Source organism: Rhipicephalus microplus, chromosome X (genome assembly GCF_043290135.1).
Source record: "Rhipicephalus microplus isolate Deutch F79 chromosome X, USDA_Rmic, whole genome shotgun sequence".
Classification (NCBI taxonomy): domain Eukaryota; kingdom Metazoa; phylum Arthropoda; class Arachnida; order Ixodida; family Ixodidae; genus Rhipicephalus; species Rhipicephalus microplus.
In genome coordinates, this window is record NC_134710.1 from 133645371 (window position 1) to 133663191 (window position 17821).

At 48.0% G+C, this 17821-nt stretch overlaps 1 protein-coding gene across 5 annotated transcripts in view; it reads right to left on the bottom strand.

Annotated features, from left to right (window-relative positions):
* Nucleotides 1-17821, bottom strand: part of LOC119176517 (uncharacterized) — a 158018-nt gene that overhangs the window by 21089 nt on the left and 119108 nt on the right. For 4 of the 5 annotated variants that reach the window (XM_075877756.1, XM_075877754.1, XM_037427842.2 and 1 more), the window contains 8 exons: nucleotides 17310-17578; nucleotides 14184-14449; nucleotides 12927-13203; nucleotides 12404-12568; nucleotides 11550-11703; nucleotides 10519-10816; nucleotides 9361-9627; nucleotides 864-991 (listed from right to left, as the gene is read on the bottom strand). In XM_075877756.1, coding sequence (XP_075733871.1) covers nucleotides 864-991; nucleotides 9361-9627; nucleotides 10519-10816; nucleotides 11550-11703; nucleotides 12404-12568; nucleotides 12927-13203; nucleotides 14184-14449; nucleotides 17310-17578 — 1824 coding nt within the window. Of the gene's footprint in view, nucleotides 1-863; nucleotides 992-9360; nucleotides 9628-10518; nucleotides 10817-11549; nucleotides 11704-12403; nucleotides 12569-12926; nucleotides 13204-14179; nucleotides 14450-17309; nucleotides 17579-17821 lie in introns of all 5 variants that reach the window. The other variant, XM_075877757.1, reaches the window with a different exon arrangement.

Consider the following 17821-nt stretch of genomic DNA (forward strand, 5'->3'; position numbering starts at 1 on the left):
TTTTCTGTTTCATTATCAATTAACTATCACTTTCTAGTCCTAATAAAACAAGTTATTCCACATCCTTGCCGTTTTTACCAGCACGAAATAGCTAGAAAAAAAATTAAGGAAGCTTCGCATTATGGGTGGCAAGCCTGAAGGAGCTGCGGAGCTCGGCACCCTTCTATCGGCTTTCTCTTTCTTTCTCTTCTTTTCTGTTTTTTTGTTTTGGCTGTTTTACTCGATTTCTATTCGTTTCTTCCTCTGTACCTATCGATTTCTTTTTCTTGGTCTTTTTGTTTTTGTTCTTTTTTCTTTACTTCTGTTTAGCGCTTGCTTGCTCTTTTTTCCCAATTTTTTACGCGATTTCGCCTGCATTACACCATGCACCCAAGTTTTTTTTTTTTGCTGTAGGTATTATGATCACCAAGGAACTCGAATCACGAGAGGAAGAAAGAAGACTTCTCCTTCGCGCTTTGTGTGATACACATGAAGCAGTAGCCCAGCCTCAGAAAGTGCCCCGCACTGGAAAAACAGTAATGCTTACTTGCGTTTATCATAGGCACCGTTCAGTCGAGTTTTCCAGTCTGACTGCAGCGCCACAATACATAGCCTAGCGGATGAAAAAAGAAACCTTGAGACAGGCATTGGTGAGAATGGGACGCGAGCACTCGTTTATTTTTTGTGTGCCCCTAACGGCGAATGTCAGAAACTTTGGGACGGGGCAGTGTGAGCAACGCAGCTCACTCTAGTCAGTGTGCGGTGCCTATAAGTGCGCGTACTGGTTCGGTCACTACGAAATGGAACAGAAGGATAAGTGCGAACAAATGCGGCACGCGTCACTGACAAGCAGAGCAGCGTACGAATGCCGAGGTAGTACTCACTTGAATGTTGCGTCTTCGTGAATGGACGACGTGTAGCTGTGGTTCATCTTGAAAAGCGCATCAACAGCCAGGGCGAACACCCACACGGCATCGTACGCGTAGCCCCCGTATTCACTGTCTTCTTTGCCCTGGACGAGAGACAGTGTTTATAAGTAATACTGCTCTCTTTCCCTCCACACCAACACTCACATACACACACGCTTACGTCCCAAAGCCTGGCCCTACGCCCCTACGCAGTTATCACCCCTACGCAGTTATCGTTAATAGCCGGGGATTATACGAATAGCGGCATTGCGTGGTCAAGAAAAAAAATATGGGCCAGTTGGTGAGTTCATATTTTACGAACTTACCGCGCAATAAGAGACGAGGACGAAGATCGAAAGTGGTGACGACACGAGCGCTGTCGTAGCCTTCTTTGATCGTGGTACTCGTCCCTCTTTGCGCTGTAATCTGGTGAAAAGTGCATTGTGAAGCTGAAGAGGGGAAGAGTTGGTCTTATTCGGTCTATAGCTATGATCAGTGGGGAGTTACGGATTCGTTCTCGGCGTCTTGTCTTATTGGTGGATCGATGCAGTGGATGGCATGCGAATAGCTGCATGTCATCCAGTGCTCGGCGGACAAGCCAACTCACGCATGCAAGCGGCGCAAACAGACTCAAGCCGTGGCGTCCTCAGCCTTCATTCATGAACATCCTTTCTAAACTGTTCGCCGTTTTCCTCCATGGTCAACCTGCAAAATGCAGGAAGCTCATGGATGTGCCGGGACGAAACCGCTATTCCAGTGGATGATTTGGAACAAGCTCGTGCTATTCACTGGTTATTTTAGAGTGAACTGACTCTGCGCCGGATTACTCTCACTTGATCCGTCGGCTTACCGTATTCGTGCGAAATCGGTATATGTAGCATGCTGTGCGACAAACGTCTTGGAAACGCGCAAAGCGGAGGTGGTTCCAGAAACGTTGTTTGCTTTTATATCTTCCTTATTGCAGGAAGATTTCAAAGCTTTACTATTTGTACTCACTTGTTGATGACTGCATTTTCGGGCGATTATCGGAGCAAAGGTACTTAGAAGGCGCCTTTGTATCGTCTTACGTCCTTACACACTTATGTTTTTGTTTTATTATCAAGAACTACCAATTCACCCAACAGCTATTCTGTTGTAGACAGACAGAGAGAATGCTAGGACTATAGGCGAAAAAACTTAATTGATCTTACTATCAATTGTAAACGACAAACCTCTGCGCATGGAGCACAATGAAAGTGATTATCTCGTGGTTATGTTATCCTGGTGTAATCAAGGTCGACGTGATTGAGTTTGAACTACACTGCAAAGTCACATTTATGAATCTGTTACGTAAGCACAATCTATATCCTGCGGTTCGAACTGATGGTCAACTCGAGCCTGCAGTAGACATGCGAAATCCCTCGGACGTCAGGCAACGGTGAGCCAGTGCCATCTTGGCTGTGCCAAGTTGTTGCGGCGTTCTCATGGGGTTGCAAGTATTGTTGCAGTTCATTGTAGTTTCTTGACGTTGAATTTCATGTTTCGGCGCCCTCGTGATTCTTGTGCTACGAAAGATTCAACAACGGCTACGCTTTCCAACTGCCAGCCAGGTAATATGAAAAAAAGAAAAAAAAAACTATTTTGGGAGTTCTATTACATATCATTGAAGATGCTTCAGCCAGCCTCTGCCCTTCAGTGTCGTCTCGCCAGCTGACGAGGCCGGACGATTTTGCTGTCGAGGCACACACCTCACCATCGTCGGTAATTATATGAACACCATTGATGTGAGGCACATCCAGTTTGACAGCACCACGCATACGCGCGCTTGTAAGTGGTGTGATGACTGGACAGCGTGCACTATGCAAGTACGAATGCTTCCCACTGTTCACGTTTCATTTGACGTCGATAGCATGAGAGCATTATAGCGCTTCGACACTGCGCGACGTGAACACTGGCAGCCGAAAGCTGTACTGCCTGTCGAGTGAGGTGTCGCATCACAATTGTTTTGTGGAAACACGTGCTGTGTAAACACGGTAAAGAAATCAAACGTAGACCTATTGGGATTGTGTGAAACGTCCATATTCATTCGTTGAACACTGGTCTTTGCATTTATATATTTACTTACCCAATGAAGTGGACTGACAAACAAGTGCCTTGCACCAGATGGCACTCGCTGTGCTCGGCGATGCACCAGTAATACACAATCCTTTCAGTCGACGAGTGAGAACACAATTTCACTGATTTCTTACGAGTTGTCGTTGACGTAATGCAAAAGCGGTGAAGCAACGTCATAAATAGCGTAAGCAGTGCTGCTAAGTTCACAACGACGGCGGACAAAAACGACACAAACGAAGCCTCTGCATAGCATCGTTGTGCTGGTAATTTTGCTCGTTTCATCCGTGAAGGGGTGAAATCAGTAGGCGTGACGTTGTAGTCTTTAGTATTTGGCCTGTTTTTTTTTTCTTCCTTGTTAAAGCCATCAAAGCAAACGACATCACATTTATTCAGTAGAAAGCTTCATGGGGAGGCAGCACCTGTTTCACACTAAAAGGCTTCATATGAACTTTCGTTGGGGTAACGAATCTTGGAAATAAAACGTTTTGCACGGAATTATTATGATTGATATGTGGGGTTTAACGTCCTAAAACCACCTGTAATTAATCTGAATAACGGACGCTCTGCTGGTAATGAAGAAGACGATGATGATCAGTGGCTGCAGTAGTAGCTCGAGCACGCCGCTCGCCATTAGCCAGACCTGCTTGATAAAGCACATTTTGCCAAGCTGCGTCTGAACCTTTCTCGACGTACAACACCTCTATCTTAAGTGGTGGAGGAGCCGGGGTTCCCATCAACCTGGAACTTCACAATCGGACGCTACCCTCACCGTTCACCATGACTGCTCCTGGCCCTTCTCAAGCCGCCTTACCAACGACAGTCTACTGTACTGGCGTGCCTCGGCAACGCGACCCATCAATTTTTTGCGGCAACGACGAACAAGACGTCGAGGACTGGCTCGTCGAGTACGAAACCGTAAGCGCTTCCAACAAGTGGAACGCCGGCGACCAGCTCACAAACGTGCGCTTTTACCTCGCTCATGTGGCCAGCCTCTGGTTCAAGAACCACGAAGGTGAAATCACCAACTGGTCTGCCTTCAAGACCACCATCGCCGCGGTCTTCGGCCGTCCCGCCGTGCGCCGGTTTCGCGCGGAACAGCGTCTCCATAGTCGAGTACAGCGCAGGGACGAGACCTTTTACAAGTTACATTGAAGATGTCTTGTCTCTTTGCAAGCGCGTCGATGAATCTCTAACAGAGCGCGACAAAATCAAGCACATCATCAAAGGAGTTGACGATACCTTCTAGATGCTCGTCGCTAGGAATCCACAGACCGTCACCGATGTTGTCCAGCTCTGTCAGGAGTACGACGAGTTGCGTAAGCAGCGTGTCTCGACGCGCAGGGCCGCTGAAGATACGGCTGAAGTTTCCGCCCTCGTGCACGACGTCGCTGCTGATCACACCGTCTTACTGCCCCACATCAAACAATTCATTCGTGAAGAAGTTGCGCGTCAGCTTTCTCTTGTGGCCGAAGCATCCGCGCCAGTGACCTCGTTAGACACACGTCTACGCCAGGTCATTGAGACACAGGTCACGCAGGCTCTGCCTCCATCGCCATCTGTCCCTACGCCGCTGACCTACGCTGCTGTCGTTGCTAGACCCCCAGCCCCACCTGTCTCTGGCGCATACCACTGGGGCACCGGGTCCTCCTACCCTACGACGCTGCCTACATACACGGCACCCCATCCCGTTTCGCCCCCTGCACCTTCTGTCGTTAACCCATGGCGCACCTTGGATAATCAACCCATCTGTTTCGCATGCGGTTTCGTGGGACATATAGCACGCTACTGTCGCCGCCGCAACTTCCAGCCTCCACACCATGGGAATTCTGCAAATTACCAGGCTGCCCAGAATCCCCAGTGACCATCTTCTCCTATCACCGACTCATTGTCCCCACGACGCCCTGTCGATTCTCGGCGGTCATTACCACCCCGTGGCCGATCTGTCTCCCCGATGCTTCGGCGCACGAGCCCCGCTCGAGAGGAAAACTGACAGCCGCAGTTCCGGAGGCAAGAACTGCGTCGTCGTCGAACTTTCTAAGACCTCCTCTTTGTCCGACACACGAAATTGATGTGCTAGTAGACGGTGTTGCTGTGCGTGCACTTGTCGACACAGGCGCCGTCGTTTCTGTAATTAGTGAAAAACTGTGTCGCGATTTGAGAAAAGCTACAACGCCGCTTACGAATCTTGCTCTGCGTACAGCCACCTCCCAATTCATCGCACCGACAGCTCAGTGCACAGCACGCGTTCTTATTCAAAATGTCTGGTACGCCGTCAACTTTGTTGTTCTCCCACGCTCATCTTACGACGTCATACTAGGATGGGATTTCTTTTCTACCCATCAGGCCCTCGTCGACTGTGCTCGTGCTGAACTCACGTTGACGAATCCGTGCCTTGATATCGACCACCACAGTCCCTCGAAAGTGTTTGCCACAGCTGACGTCCACATCGCGCCGTTGTCCGCCGTCCTAGTGCCTGTGTTTTCCACTGCTGCCACTAACTCGACGCTCCTGTTCAACACCGAACCATCGTCCTCCCGTTTGCCGTCATCAACTTTTCCAATGGTTCGGCTGTACTTTATGCGTGCAACGTTTCTGTTTGTCCGTACATCCTGCTACGCGGCGAGCGTCTGGGAAGCCTCGAGACCCTAAATTATATTTTCGAAGACCCGATCTATCCAGACAAACCATTTTTATCGACTTGTGCCATTACACCCGCAACTGACGCTAATGAACCTATGGATGTATTCCGCAAGTCCATCGATTGTAACCTCACGCCTGGGCAGCACAAACAGCTGATCAAGCTCCTACAGCGTTTTCGAGCCTCGTTTGACCACAATCAGCCTTCCTTAGGTCGAGCGTCATCTGTTGTTCACCGTATAGATACCGGTCAAGAGACGCCATTACGGTAGCGTCCATATCGTGTGTCAACTATCGAACGCCGTGCCATCAATGAACAGGTTGACGACATGCTGACACGTGGCATAATCGAACCGTCAAGCAGTCCCTGGGCCTCTCCAGTTGTATTGGTGAAGAAGAAGGACGGATCCATCAGGTTTTGCGTGGACTACCGACGTCTCAACCGAATCACGCGCAAGGATGTCTATCCGCTGCCACGCATTCACGATGCCTTGGACTGCCTACAGGGAGCCGAATTTTTCTCTTCTTTAGATCTGCGCTCTGGATACTGGCTCGTACCCATGGCAGAGGCCGATCGCGAAAAAACAGCATTCATCACGCCCGACGGGCTTTGCGAATTCACAGTCATGCCCTTCGGCCTCTGCTACGTGCCAGCTACTTTCGAGCGAATGATGGACTATCCTTCGAGGCCTCAAATGGAACGTTTGCCTTTGTTATTTAGATGACATTGTCGTCTTTTCAACTGATTTCGCAACCCATTTAACCCGCCTCGAGAAAGTCCTCGCGTGTATTTCTGCCGCGGGGCTGCAACTGAATCTGAAGAAGTGCCATTTCGCCGCTCGAAAGCTTACGATCCTTGGCCACGTGGTTTGAAAAGACGGCATTCTTCCTGACCCTGCCAAACTTACAGCTGTTTCAGCGTTTCCCAAACCGACCACCATGAAAGAACTCCGAAGCTTCATAGGCCTTTGCTCTTACTTCCGGCGCTTCGTCTGCAATTTCGCGACGATCATCGCTCCTTTGACCAAGCTCCTTGCCGGCTCTGGAGACCTATCAGCCTGGTCTGCCACCTGTGACGATTCTTTCAATGAACTGCGCCGCCTCCTCACGTTGCCGCCTATTCTGCGACACTACCACCCATCGGCACCCCCAGAGATCCACACCGACGCTAGTGGTGTCGGGCTAGGGGCTATTCTTGCACAGAAGAAAGACGGTTCCAAGAGTACGTGGTTGCCTACGCAAGCCTAACTCTTAGCAAAACCGAAATCAACTATTCCGTCACTGAAAAGGAATACCTTGCCATTATTTGGGCGACAGAGAAATTTCAACCTTACGTGTACGGGCGCCCTTTTGACGTCGTGACTGACCACCACGCCCTCTGCTGGTTGTCGTCACTGAAGGATCCAAGTGGTCACCTCGCCCGATGGGCATTACGCCTCCAAGAATATAATATTCGCGTGGTCTATTGCTCCGGCCGGAAACATTCGGACGCAGACGCCCTATCCCGTTCGCCCCTACCCCCTGACCCGGACAGCTGCGAAAGTCTAACCTGTGATGCCACTGTCGTCACCATCGCCGACATGCCATCTGAGCAACGCAAAGACCCTTGGGTTGCTTCTATTCTAGACATCCTGGCTGGGCGGACGGCTCCCCCCCCCCCTTCTCGCACGTTGCGTACCGACGCAACTACGCACCCGGTGGGCGTCAGTGGCTACTCGTGATTCCACGGCATCTGCGATCCGAAATTTGTTCCACGTTTCATGACGACCCCCAATGTGGCCACGCAGGTTTCCTGAAGACTTATTCTCGCATACGTCTCCGATATTACTGGCGTGGCATGTACCGTTTTATACGACAATACGTTCGGGCCTGCTCGACGTGCCAGAGACGAAAAACTCCCCCTTATCACGCCAGCGGTACCTTGTTACCCTTACCATGCCCATCCCGACCATTCGACCGCGTCGGCATCGATATCTATGGTCCCCTTCCGAACACTGCTGACGGTAACCGCTGGATCATAGTTGCCGTCGACCATCTCACGCAGTATGCCGAAACGTCATCTATTCCCTCGTCTACAGCAAAAGACGTTGCGACTTTCGTTCTTCACAACATCGTATTACGTCATGGAGCCCCTCGGGAGTTACTGAGTGATCGTGGTCGCGTATTCTTGTCAGACGTCATCACAGCATTGCTGCGCGAGTGCCACGTCGTTCACCGCACTACAAGCGCTTATCATCCCCAGACCAATGGAATGACAGAGCGCTTCAACCGCACCCTTGGTGACATGCTGTCTATGTATATCTCGTCAGACCACTCCAATTGGGACTGAGTGCTCCCGTTTATCACGTTCGCCTATAATACCACCATTCAAAGCACTACTGGGTTCTCTCCCTTTTTCCTCCTTTACGGACGCGAACCTTCTTGCACTATGGACACAATTCTTTCGTACAAACCTGACTCCTCAGAGTCCACGACTTTGTCTCAAGCCGCTACATACGCTGAAGAATGCCGCCAACTGGCAAGATCATTCACAACCCAAGACCAAGGACGCCAAAAGCACCACCATGACGCATCAAATAACACTACTTCCTACGATCCAGGTTCACTCGTCTGGCTGCATGTCCCTTCTGCTACACCCGGCCTTTCTACCAAGTTGGTCCCCAAGTATCACGGCCCATATCGTGTGCTACAAAAAACTTCACCAGTGAATCACCTCATTGAGGCACTGGGTATCTTCTTCTGACCAACGTCGTCGTGGCCAGGAAATTGTCCACGCCTCGAGACTTAAGCCCTGCTACGACCCTCCGATGTTTACTTGTCCATAGGTCGCCAGGATGGCTCCTTATTTCGCGGAGAGTAATTGTAATGAATCTAAATAACGGACGCTCTGCTGGTGATGAAGAAGACGATGATGATCAGTGGCTGTAGTAGTAGCTCGCGCACGCCGCTCGCCATTAGCCAGACCTGCCTGATAAAGCACATTTTGCCAAGCTGCGTCTGAACCTTTCTCGACGTACAACACCTCTATTTTACACCATATAATTATGAGAGACGCTGCACGCAATCATATTAACAAAAATAATTGAAAGAACAACACGACGCCATCATGCAAATCGAGCTCTTGTTGTGTAACAAAGCGCGCATATGTGCGTTTTCGGCCTATAACCTACACACGCTACAGCACAGTTTTATTAGATATAAAAAAGGAATTTCACCTATTCATTGACAAACGCTAGGTGGTTGATCTCGCTAAACAGCTTTTGCATGAACCAAATGCTTCTCCGATTCGATCCGAACGCCAACGAAAGATTTTTCACATATAATAAGTAGACGTACCTATTTTTTCATTCATTGATCAGTCACTTTTGGTTCATTGCAAAAAGAAACACGACAGTGTTGCGCCATCTTCATCACCAGGAATAAAATGAAGAAGGACACGTGTTCCGGTGCCACATTCACGGCAGTGTGCACAAAAACAGGTGCTCTGTGCGTCCGTGCACGGCTTCGTCTGCTCCGACCGACATAACCAAGTTGACGCCATCTATTGATGATGGCGGGTACTATAGATAACGCCGCTGATTTGTTGGTTGAGTTCAGGTTGAGTGTGCCAAAAGTGTGCCATTTGCGTTCGGCACCGATGGACACGCGTCAATGGTGCCGAGGTCACAACAAAATACATTATGCCGACTCAACCTGCGGTAATAAGGTCGACGCAGCAGTACAGCTGGCGCCGCGTTCTTACCTGGCCTATAGCAATCTGCTTGTACGTCGCCTTCCAGGAAGCGACCGTCTTGTTGTCTTGCATAGTGGCGTTGTCGTCAGCGTACGCCTTTGGGTGCAGGCTCATGTAACCGTCGATGGCCACCTTCATCTCACCAATGGTGCAGTTCACGCTTTCGTTGAAGTGTTGGTTGTAGTACTCGGTGTTGTACCATTCTCGATGGCGCTGCTCTTGCTGGCTTAGCCACGTCGGCAAAAACCACTGGTAACCGTCCCTTCCTGTCATGCCCTGTAAAATGAAAAACACGTGCTCAAACAAGCATGCTTCTTTCAGCGTACTACACCAGATGAACCTAAGGAAGTGCTAAACACACCGAGTGATTTTATTATCGTTATGATGTCCAGCACCTCCTTCTGCTTACAAAAAAAAAAAACGGCCAAACTAAATGTTGTTTAGAGGCCAAGATTCTTTTACCACGGGCGTGCGCGCAGATGGTAAAAAAAATGAACACATTGCTAGAGTACACTGAAAGCAAACAGTGCGCTGCTTTACTGTTTGTAGACGGTGTATAGCTTGATGAGCAGACGCAGCTATTTCCATTTTTTTTCCTTGATGTCTACTTCTTTGTCCCAGCGTAGGGTAGCAAACCCGATGTGCATCTGGTTAACAGCACTGTTTTGTCTCGCTTCTCTCTGACATGACACTAATTTAAATTGAGGATATACACTGAAAGATTCACTTCGCCTACTGTTCTCACAATTTAAAAAAAATGAACAACTTAAGACAAGGGCGGACTGTTGTGTTCGAACACAATATCCGCCTCTTTTAGAGGCCGAGGCTGTGAGGGTTACATGTTTAAATTTGGGCTTCATGGTGCAATGACATTAACGTGGAAGGCTCGAGAGAGAGGCGCAGTTGTGTTGCTGTCGACGCGTTTAGGTCACTTTTTATTTACTATCCGATATCAGTTGCGGGCGTTACATTAGTTAAATATAAGCATCGGGAGCAGAACACAGACCTAAGGGTGTGGTGTGGGGCTCTTCAAAGCTATAGTGCATGACCGAGTGCAACATGCAAGCCAAAGTACCGGCAGACCACCGCCTTGTTCTTTTTTTTAACCCACGGCTCGTCTCCGAGGCACACAGCAGCGAGCTGCGTGCACTGGGAGTTGCCGCGTACCTGCCTGTAGGCCTCGCACATGATGGCGCGGGCGGCATCTTCGTCGAAGCCGCCGATGATGATGCGCGCATTGCGCGATTTTAGGTCAGCCAGATACTGGGACATGTCTTGAGACCTGTGCGTGCCATTGTGCGTGCCGTGGTCGTGAGGAAACTTGCGGTTGGTGACGAAGTTGAGGCCCAGTTTTTGCATATCGTCGTGCAGCAGGTTCAGGTACTCGCTGTACTTGTGGCCATCCTCCGTGAGCGCTGCCAGGCGCCGCCACTGAAGAGCCTGCAGCAACTTCAGGTACACAAACCTGCGCACAGCATGACGACGTGCTCTGATGACACCACCGGTAGATGACCTCGAGGGAGACGCAAGCTAGAACAGTGAATACTTATGTAGCCTCCATGTTCCCATAGCTATGCCTATATCTCCATTGCTGCCCGTCGAAAAGGCGAAAGCATATACATTCACAGCATGAGCCATTACTGGAAACAGAACATAAAACACGTGCCACTACGACGACTTTAACGCATAGATCAAATGCGTGGCGCGGCGTTTCAGCACAAAAAGTAGTAACGTTGTTTATATTGTTTATATTCTGTTGTTATGAAGTCATTAGTGAGATAGACGTCATCAAGGCGTGGACCATACACGCAGACGCTCATCTCGCGCAACGCGAGACACGGCAGAACGTGGAGCTCGAACCCCCTGACGTTTTTGTTTGCCACGGATAAGTAACGGTTAAACATCAATTCCCTTAAAAATTATTTGAACACAGTAATATCTCCGGCGACAGATTGCGCGCATATACAAGGTACATGACACGTTGTGTGGAGGACTAAATTATGTGAGACTCGCTTGAACCTTTGGTAGCCTGGAGGAAGCAATGTGAGTACGTGGAAGCGCGTTTGCCGACTACAGAAGGTCAATAAACTAAGTTCGGCCGGCGGTCAAGAGCACCTAGCGATTGGTGAATTGACGCAACGGCTTCGCAGGCACGGCCGCGGCCATGCGGGGTACACGACTGCACGTGATTCACGTACCTGTAGATATGGTTCTCGGGAATGGTGCGGAAAAAGTACGGATACTTTTCGCGCTTGGAGAAGAGCGCCCCTTCAGCGCTGTAGCTAATGATGGGTGTGTTGTAGTGCTGCGCCACGCCCACGATCGGCTCAAGAGTCTCGGTGCAGGCAGGCCCTGAAAAAAGTATCTAGGTTACGATGGTGCAAAGATAAGAGACAGATTACTCACCCTCAGAGCATTCTTGTTACAGTGCAAGAAAACCAACTTCGTTCTTATATAAATTTAGAGAATAAATGCTGACGCAATCAACACTCAAGCGGCTGATCTCGAAAGCCATTAAAAAAGATTTCCTCGCTCCGTTTCCGGGGGTGTTTGTGCACCGATTCCCTTTCTTTTACATTGCTAGTATGCCCTTTTTTGCTATAATGCTTTTTAAGCGGTTGATCTCGAAAGCCTCTAAAAAATTTTTCTTGCTCTATTACCGGGGGTGTCTATCGGTTTGCTTGCACAGTAACGAGAATGTTCTGAGGGTAAGTAATCTGTATTTTCAGTTAGTCATTTGCGTGTTTCCTGTCAGGGCCTAATTGACGCTGGCTTAGTTCTCGGTACAAAAAACTAGAATAGATAATGAACAGGAATTATTTAGCCAGACTGTGGCTTTGTGCATGTAGTTACTCCCTTCTGTCCAGCGTTAACGCGTTGTTTTTTCTTCAACAATAAGCCAACAATAGTGCCCCCCCCCCCCCCCCCCACACTCAGTCAATCAATCCTTTGTGAAAAACTTGTACCCATCCTTCGACGCCATGAAATTTAACGGTCGTGCAGGCATAACCACAACGCCCTACAAATGAGGTTGTCTGCAAGCACGGCTCACCCAGGATGCCGATCAAGCTCTTGTAGGTGGAATTGGTGACGTAGTTGATGTATCGCTTCATGACCACGTCCTGTGCACACTGGCCGTCCCCTTCGAGGATCTCAAGCTTGAAGTCCTTGAGGATATTCTCGTTTCGATTAATGCTGTCGATAGCCATGCGTGCCGCTGCATCAGAAACACGAACGACGCAAACATGTAGTGTGACGTGGAACACATGTGCACTGTCAATTTTCACAAAAGGAAACACCCGAGCGCGTGGCCTGCGTGCTACGGCGTTTGTTTGCAGCGCGTGCAAGCGGGAGCGAGAACGAGCACAGACTCTTTTCGCGTCATATCTATAGCGGCGAGCAAAACAGTCCGACATTGGTAATACGGAACCGGCGAGAAGATTGCAATCTCCTCCCCCTTCAAGGAGATTACACAAAAAACCGGGGCCAGGTGTTCACTCGCGTAAACATTACAAACGCGCGCGACCACGTGCGATTCGCGTTAATGGCTCACATCAGGCGGCCAAGGAACTAACCTGTGAGCACGCCGCCCACGCGATTGTAGATTCCGGAGATGGGGAAGATGCCGCCTATGTGGAGCATGGGTTTGTCGGCGACCCGCACCGAGAACTGATGCAACAGGGCCTCGTTGTCGTGCAAGAAAGAGCACGCTATTTGATGGAAACTCTTGTGCTGCTGCCGCTTGCTCTGGTAGGATTCGAGAAGCTTTCCGTACTCCTGCTGGGTGAAGGTCATCTTCTCGACCAGACTATAAACGTCCGGAGCGGTGTCCTTCAGCTTCGTCCACGCTACCTGCACGAAGCACCACGGTTTTCTGTCAATCGTCCGTTTACACAATGCGGCCACAGTGTATTGGCCGTTCCGAATGTCACCTCATGAGCCGCCCGAGCCAGAAATGCTGAGCCGCTTCTACAGCAGTTCTGGCGCATTAAGGCGGCTCCAGGAAGAAGTGTTGTATAACGCGGAAGCAACAGTGGCATAGCAGGCCTTGGAAAAGCTTGTTCACGGCATATTCTAGTACAATATAACATGCTCAATTTCAAATAGGTTACAGAGCTGTTTTGGCTATTGCGTCAGTTGGGTATGTACAGCAAATTGCACTGTTGAATGAAAAAAAAAAATGTTTGCCCCAGCGTTCTCCTCGTTTTTTTTTCTTTTCTGCGTAACTAGTTTTGGAAGATTTGATCCTGCTTGCATCACTAACGTGACGTGGAATCTGGACCGCTTCCCGAAACATGTTGGCAAAATTTGTTTTCACGTTTGCACGCATTTATATGATTTTTTGCTTAACAACATTACCATTAATATCATAACGTGCTCTCCTGTTAATTACGAGGAATGCTCCGTAGCAACCTCACTGAACGGGAGAAATTATCAGCAACTTTTCTACACTAATTCCACGGAGTTTTTGGCAGTCCGTTTGAACTCAAAACGTACGATAGTGACTTGACGGTCTGTATTTGCATATTAAAATAGACAAAATGACGAGCCGCTGTTAGTGTGAATACACTGCAACATAATTTTTTGTCTTCCGACTTCTATGTAACGAGGATACACGTATACTCGATTCGATAACCGCGAGAACCCGCAAAAAATATTTTTCTTAAAGCACTGTCGTGTCAAGTTTTCTTATTATTCTTTTTGAGCATTTGCTATGCGATTTTCCGGCAACACCCATGTTACCGAGGTGATTGTGCGAGGACGCTTATATAGTTTTGCTACGCGTTTCCATTTCCCGAAAGTTACCGCTGATGACATTTAAGTAAACTTGCCCGTTCCATGTTGTTGACTTCGAAAAGGCAGTTGGACGTGTTGAGATTTCCCTGCAGGGCACGGTCCTCGCAGTGAGGAAAGGCGATGCGCACGAGATTGTGGTTCGTGAAGGTCAAGGCACTGGGCCTCCAGTTGAAAAATATCACCGCTTGTTTGCGCTCCAGAAGCTTACTGACGTAGCTGTTTAAATGCTTGCCGATCCAGACTACGTTCACACGAAGCTTGAGGGTCTCGATTTGGTGCTTCAGCAAGGCGTACGTGCTTTCTGCAAAGAAAAAAAAATGACAAAGCGCGTTGAAGAAGGAGGGAGACTAGTTGATAACAGGTGTAAGCTTGAGCTGCATAAGTTGACTGTCTACGAATGGCGCAAAGTGCATTCGTGAAACTATTCTGTCTGATCTGTGCATAACATCCACTCGCAAGGCGTTCCTGCAGGTGTTTTGCTCGACTAGTATTAGTTCATTATACGGCTTTCACTTCCCGCAAACGAACGCGGTAAAGAGCAGTTAGATTTTCTTTTTAGAATATATCTTATTTTCGGCGTTTTCATAACAAGCTTGAACGACTAGCTTCGAGTGATGGCATGGCGTGTGGTATCACGACTGTTGGGACGTCACCTCTAAAACTGAAGTGTTTCAATTTGAAATGCATGCAAACTTTTTAATAGCGAGCATCTAAAATACACATTTTCAAACGTTATTTTAAAGGATATCGATCGATAGAACTGCAGTCAATCCTTATCGAACCTTATCGAATCAGATCGAACGCGATATGACACTCAACGGACTCGATCAGGCCAAACCCACTCGAGCCTAGAACCATCAGACCTCATTTAACACGTGCGAAATTGATCGATTCTCATCGAAATCCTAGCAGCAGTTATGGAACCTCCTCAGGCCTACCGAACTTGTTCGGGTCATACACGCACCACATGTGTCCGTAACATTTCCGACACCCCCCCCCCCCCTCCTCCTCCCCTTACCCAGTGCAGGGTAGCATACCGGTTATTCTAAAGTGGTTACATGCCTTTCCGCCATCTCTTCTTTTCCTTGCTTCGTCCCTTTGAATCCACTATAGCTCGTAATTGGACCTATAAAATCTCTTATCAGTACATATCTTCACTGTCAATTCAAAACATAGATTTAATACTCCAGATGTCCTGACACACTTGGTAAGCCGCGGGTTGTAGTGTTGATCTACTATATATTACCAAATGTTTCCCATCCATTTTTATGGAGCCCTATGTGTTCTCATGGAATTTAAAATTTTTATAATTATTTATATTTTGAGCCACCAGTTATTCAGGCTTCCAATGTTACTTGGAGGTGCCTTCAGAGCGCAAACACAGACACACCACAAAGAAAGAGACGACACGCACATATGCGTGTCGTCTCTTTCTTTGTGGCGCGTCTGTGTTAGAACTGTGAAAGTACGTCTAGGATTATTAACCAACTAGGCCCAAAAGAAGTGTTACTGAAGTTCCAATGTTACAGTTTTCCAGTGTCACAAATTGTTCAATATTCACGTTCATCTACATTGTGGTTCCTATGAAGCCCTATAGCTTTCTTTCCTATGGGCAGTTTTGCGTCTTATTAATGTTCTGGTATTGTTAGCCCCATCTTGAAATTCATAACTACGTATCTACATTTGCAATGCTCCGGTGTTGCAATCACATAAACTGACCAATAATCGCTTTTTAAGTACAAAGCGTCACGGAGCAGACATATTTCGCTGCAGGTTGCTCACCAAGGAATGCACGCACATTAAAACAATAAAGCTATTTGGCGGTGTCTAAGCAGAGCAGAGAACATACATTTTCCAGCGGGAATGAGAAACGATATAAATATGTGAAGACCCACTAATAAATTGTGATATATAACCACGCAATTGCTACAGGAACACACCATTTCCGTTGAATTAAAAATTAAATGTTGGTGTTTTAATCCTCATAACTACGATATGTTTATGAGGGAAGAGGAGGTTCTAGAATAATCTGGTTAACGTGCACCTAAATATAAGTACACGGTACTCAAGCATTTCTCCTCTGTTGAAATGCGGCTGCCACGTCGTTTCCGCAGAAAATTTCAAGCGTATATATATAGGTTTCGATTCTGCGGAAGTAACACACAAATAAACAGCATGCACATTTCGAATGAGTCACGTGCACACATTTATTTATCTACCAAAAACGAAGCCGAGTGCGCAAAAGCATCACGTTAACGACATGAAATCGTTTTACATCTGCCAATAATCACCACGCTTCTACGTACAGGTAATCATGGGATATGTATTCATATGTTATTGTTTCGGGGCAATGATTGTCTTTCAGTTACGCGTCGTAAATCACCACGTACGCTGAACAATCCAGCACACACTATCCGAACGCATTGCAAAGATATCGCACTGTGCCGAAGTCCTGCAGCCAAGGCGTTCGCTAGTTTGCACACATTAATCTTGCTCCTTGTTGCACGTTACTTCAGTTAAGGTTGCACGTCGAAATGCAGACTCAACCAAAGGCCACGTGTCCTGTAAATACAGATGCAATATATTTTTTGCGTGTGTGAAGTAAGCGCTTAGAAATGCATAGATCATTTGGCAAGATACATAATGCGGACCTGTTGTGATGGGGTTGAATCAATATACTTGCATGCGACGAGGCGAAGAGACACAACACTTGGTTTGTTGTTGCCGGACGCCAAAGCGGTGATGTAGCCCGAGATAATTGACCGCTAAAAACTACTCATGCCGACTCGTACCATTAGATAGAGGCTGGGTGACTCGGGACGAATCGCAGCTGGCTCAGCCCGACAGCCCAGTGTTTGCATGAGACCGAGCGGCAGATTTCAAGATGACGCGAAATGTTTTGTCGTATCCAAGCAAGCGTCGATGCGAGGACGGTTGACGCAATTCACACAGAAGTAGACAAATTACACACAGATATGGGGCGAAAAGCACACATGGCATGGTAAAAGACTCATTGTTCATTTTGAGTAACCTTCGTTATTACTATTATTTTTTTTGCTGCAGAAGTTATACATGCAGACTAGCCGAGATAATATGAACTTCAACCTCTCCCAAGCAAAACAGATAAAACAAAACAGAAGATAACAGCTTTGCTATCCCACCTGGAAAATCTGCAATGAGCGTGGCGCAAGGGACTCCCCGGCCATCTCTATGCGGATCACACAGAGGAGAACGATAGACGCCGTTTCGACAGCCAGTGAAGTTGCAGAGGTAGCCGCCTCTGGACAGATGATCCTGTAGCTTTTCGTCCTCGAGCAGATCCAACTGCGACGTCATGTTGACTGACCGGTACGAACGCCAGTGGTCAAGCACCACATTATACTTGATCCAGTACTCTTGGGCCATTTGTTTCGACACGTACCAGCCGTACCTGAGTATGGTCGGAATGCACGGCACGGTAACCATTGTGTTATCGACCGAGAAGCGTATTGTCACTGGGACGAAGACAGTGAAAAGAGGCTGAATGACTATTATGTTACCCAGTTTGAATTACACTTGGTGAGTATTTTACTTTTTTTGTGTGGTCTGATTTCATGCTGCTCTAATATCACCGAAGCTTCAAAGGTGTCACAGGCGTCGACAGCATTGCCAAGCTATCTAAACAGCTCTTTTA